Here is a 4,495-nt window from a genome sequence, read left to right as displayed (position 1 = left end):
TGCTTTCTTGGTTATGCCACCATCATCCTCACTGTAAGTGTATTCTAAAATCCCATTAAGTGTATTCTCCATTGAACCCAGCTGAGTGAAGCGGACAGCCGGCCCTGCAGTGCCCCCTTGCGCGACTCTAGGGAGGCTGATCGGCTGCGGCGTGAGCGCCCCTCAGCAGCGAGTCTGTGGCCACAGCCCCTCCGCAGGGCCTCGGGAGGCGAGGCGGCGGACACACGGCGCGCGCTGACGAGGAGGGTCACCCGGCCCCAGGGTTGGACTCCTGCTGCGCGCTCGCTGCGCGGCGGGGATTTGGGTGGGCGGGGCTGGGCTGGGCGGGGCTGGGCGGAGCCTGGACCGCGGGAGCGCGTTGTCCGGCTGGCGCCCTCGGAGCGGCGCGCGGCACCGTGGGGTCTCGGGGCCCGCGGCTCACAGACAATCGGACCCTTCGATAAACATGGTGTGCTCCCCGGGAGAGGGGAGCGGGGCCATGTCCGCGGGCGGACCCGGCGAGGAACCCGGAGCCCCCACCGTGCGGGGGAGAAGGCGGGGACGGTCAGGCCGCGCGGGCTCTTTAAGACCGTGTTCGTGCTAACGCCGACCGTGAGTAACCTGGTCCCGGGTCCCGGGAGAAACCTTGAGTTGGCTTGGTCTAAATAGGAGGATGAGAGTTCAGATCTCTAGGCGTGGAATTTGGGTAAGTTATGAATGGGGGGTGGGGGTGGGGCGGCACATGGCTTTGAGCCAAAGCCCCCAGGTACGTTGTAAATTTTAACAGGGCTCCTGGAGAGGGCGGTGAGACTAAGCAAGGACGAGTTCCAAAGGGAGGAGAGTCCCCCACCTGGCTTCAGCGCCCACGCGGCTGGTCCTTCATGATCTCGGTAAGCCCAGTAGCTTGTGAACAGGTTGGGTGAGTGCAGGAAGCTTCAGGCCTTTGTGGTGGACGGGTAGGCAGAGGAACCCACTACTGCGGGCTCTCAGGAGTCCTTGGGCATCCGGTTCTTCACGAAGCTTCCTGGGCCAAGAGGTGGAGCTGTGCCTGCCTTTGGGCCTGGCCCACCAATGGGGTATCCGGCAGCCCCGGTAGGACCTCAGAGAGCACAGCAGCAGCAGTGGAGAAGTGGCTGGTGGCACTGTGCCTCCTTGGCCGCCTCCCCCCCGGGGGGTTGGCCCACTGGGCACGGGGGAGGAGGAGCTGCTGAGTGGTCCGATGACACAGGCTGAGCAGAATGAGGACTGTGAAGTGACAGAGGAAGTGGGATGCTACAGCATCCCACCTGGCCTGGGGCTGACGGCCTGGCAAGAAAGGTGTTGCCCAGGCAGACCAGTGCCTTCTGCCCATGGAAGGGAGCCTCTGGGATCAGCAGGGCACACCTGGTGCCCATGGTGGACCGATGAGTTGGGTGAGGCCACCCTAGAACAGGGTCCCCCTCCCCATTCTAGGAATGAAGAGAGTCCCACGTCCACATTCTGGAGGCCTAAATACCACCCACACCATGTGGAAGGAAAGCAGTAGAGAGGCTGGGTGGCACATCCTGCTGCCCCCCTTTTTCCCCAAATCCTCCCAGGCAGGCCGCCCTTGCTCTGTCCAACCCCAGCTCTGTGAGCTTTCTGTTCCTCCTGAGTAGCTGACTTCCAGGATTTGGGGTTCCAGGGCTATGAGGAATACACGCTGGAGAGCAGATGAGTCCCGAAGATCACCACTGACTCCCACCCTCCTACTTCTCTAGATGCAGAGGCCTCCATGGCTGTGATAAGCCTTCTGTTCTTGGCAGTGATGTATGTTGTGCACCACCCCTTGATGGTCAGTGACCGGATGGACCTGGACACACTAGCCAGAAGTCGGCAGCTGGAGAAGCGGATGAGCGAGGAGATGCGCCAGTTAGAGCTAGAGTTTGAACAGAGGAAGCGAGCGGCTGAGGAGAAGCAGAAGGCAGAGAACTTCTGGAGAGGAGACACCTCCAGGGACCAGTTAGTGCTGGGGAAGAAAGACAGGGGGTGGCCGTTCCAGGCGGATGGCCAGGAGGGGCCGCTGGGCTGGATGCTGGGGAACCTGTGGAACGCTGGCCTCTTTTGCTTTTTTCTCATCTTTGAGCTCCTGCGACAGAACATGCAGCACGAGCCGGCCTTTGATTCCAGCAGCGATGAGGAGGAGGAGGAGGTCCGTGGCGTGCCTGTCACCTCCTACAACTGGCTTACCGACTTCCCCCCGAGGGAGGTCCTGGAATCCTTTCACAAACACCACATCCAGAACGTCACCCGGGACCTGCCCTGCACCTGCGAGTTCGTGGAGAGCTTTGTGGACGACCTCATCGAGGCCTGTCGGGTGCTCAGCCGCCGGGAGGCTCACCCACAGTTGGAGGACTGCCTGGGCATCGGGGCTGCCTTCGAGAAATGGGGAACCCTCCACGAGACCCAGAAATTTGACATCCTGGTGCCCATTGTTCCCCCCCAGGGCACTATGTTTGTGCTGGAGATGAGGGATCTGGCCCTAGGCCGCCGCTGTGGCTGCGTGCTGGTCGAGTCGGAATGCGTGTGCAAGCGCGAGAAGCTTCTGGGGGACGTGTTGTGCCTGGTGCACCACCACAGGGACCACTCGGCCCTCCTGGGCAAGTGTAACAGCTCCATCAAGGCGGCTCTCTGCACCGGCTCCTACCTGGATGTGTGTAAGACCGTGCAGTGGTTCCGGAACATGGTGGGCAATGCCTGGGCCCTCGTGGCCCACAAGTATGACTTCAAGCTCAGCCTGCCGCCGTCCACCACCTCCTGCAAGCTCAGGCTGGACTACCGCTCAGGCCGCTTTCTCTCAATCCGCCTGGTCCTGGGTGTGCAACGGGAAGACACCTTGGTCTACCTGGTGAGTCAGGCCCCTGACCAGGAACAGTTCACCAGCGTGGACTGGCCCGAGTCCTTTGCAGCCTGTGAGCACTTGTTCCTAAAGCTGGTCGGGCGTTTTGCTCCCGAGAACACCTGTCACCTCAAGTGCCTCCAGATCATTTTGAGTCTCCGGGACCTTCAGAGTTTACCCCAGGGAGCTTCCCACCCCATCCTCACCTCTTACCACTTCAAAACAGCCCTCATGCACCTGTTGCTGCAGCTGCCCCTAACAGACTGGCAGCATGGCATGCTCTCCCAGCGGCTCCAGGACATCCTCGGGTTCTTGGGCCGAGGCCTCCAGCGAAGGTCTCTCCATCATTTCCTCATTGGTAACACCTTCCTGCCCCTGACCATCCCGATCCCTAAGACATTTCGTAATGCTGAGCCCGTCAATCTCTTCCAACACCTGGTGCTAAACCCCATGGCACACTCACAGGCAGTGGAAGAGTTCCACAGCCTTCTGACCCAGGTGAAAGCTCTGCCCTGTGCCTCGCTGGCTGGGGCACATTAATGTACAGGCCATTAAAAAGGGGGAGAAGGTATTTCTGATTCTCAGGCTGCAAAAGAGTTTATTTTTCAGACACATCAGCAGTATACGTGATCTTCACCTTGCCAGTGGGGGCTATGATAGATTAAGACACTTAGGAGTACGTGAAGTGGTCATGAGGAGGGGTCCAGTCTGCAGGGCCTAATCAAGGCTGGGTCTTTGAAGTTTTCTTCTCCTGACTTAACTTTCATCATGACCCAAAGAGGGCCCAGGGTAACATGTTATGGGAGGATCTTGCTGCTAAAGAGTTGAGATCCGAAGAGGCCTGTGAAGTTGGGTTTTGTAGCAACACTGGAAGTCAGAGAACCAGAGAATACTTGCATTCCAGCTTATTCCTTCTTTTGTGAATGACTCCGAGCACATCCCTTGTAAACTGGTTTCCTTATTGAACTCAGCCCAACTCATATCCAAGCTGATAGCACTCCATTTTATCCCAAATACTGTGATGGTAGCTTCTCGTATTTTAGGATCGAATTTTTCAGACCTCCACTATTTGAAGATATAACCAAGATGTTTATTTGCCATTTTCTTAATTTAGCCCTATTTTCATATGATATGTGCAATATAATATAGCTGTTTTATGTATCTGAAAAGAACTCCAATACTACCCAAATAACTTGACTCACAGACAAATATTAAGTCAACAGTGGCCTGTCCCATAGTTGAAATAATGTATTTACTAAAATTAATTACATCGTCAACATCTGATGACCTCCTCAGTGCCTGGAAACATTATAAAACCCTTAAGGAGGACAGTCTTTTGGGGGGCTCTGACATGAACAATTACGGTTTCTGAGGGGAGCCACTTATTTGTTAAATGGAAAGGAGGTTTAGCTACCACGTGTAGCTGTGCTTTTTCTCAGTCTGGTAATGCCTTTGTATTCTCTTTTCAAAGAAGACAAAGGGATTATTTGAACTACATTTGTGGGTTTGCAAAGCGGGGTCATCACAATCCAGGCCCAATGCCAGGGCTGGACAGGAAGGGACTGTGAAGCAGTTCAGCTCTAACAAAGTCATAATTCTGGAGATATGATTGGTATATTTCCCCCTCTTTCAAAACCCTGGGCATCCTGGGGAGGAGTG

At 56.3% G+C, this 4,495-nt stretch overlaps 1 protein-coding gene across 4 annotated transcripts; it reads left to right on the top strand.

Moving 5' to 3' along the window:
- The first annotated feature begins 362 nt into the window (after window positions 1-362).
- ITPRIPL1 (ITPRIP like 1) lies at window positions 363-3,414 on the top strand. Of its 4 annotated transcripts, none has more exons than XM_036873903.1 (3): window positions 363-685; window positions 767-869; window positions 1,719-3,414. In XM_036873903.1, the coding sequence occupies exon 3, from the start codon at window positions 1,733-1,735 to the stop codon at window positions 3,374-3,376; it is 1,644 nt and encodes a 547-aa protein (XP_036729798.1). In that variant the 5' UTR covers window positions 363-685; window positions 767-869; window positions 1,719-1,732; the 3' UTR covers window positions 3,377-3,414. The 4 variants fall into 4 exon arrangements, with proteins under 4 accessions (XP_036729798.1, XP_036729799.1, XP_036729801.1 ...); XM_036873904.1 differs by having other exon boundaries at window positions 746-869; XM_036873906.1 differs by lacking the exon at window positions 767-869 and having other exon boundaries at window positions 363-591.
- The last annotated feature ends 1,081 nt before the right edge of the window (window positions 3,415-4,495 follow it).

This window comes from Balaenoptera musculus, chromosome 13 (genome assembly GCF_009873245.2).
Source record: "Balaenoptera musculus isolate JJ_BM4_2016_0621 chromosome 13, mBalMus1.pri.v3, whole genome shotgun sequence".
Taxonomy (NCBI): domain Eukaryota; kingdom Metazoa; phylum Chordata; class Mammalia; order Artiodactyla; family Balaenopteridae; genus Balaenoptera; species Balaenoptera musculus.
Note: the sequence above shows the minus strand (reverse complement) of the source record. Positions and strands in the feature narration are given on the sequence as shown.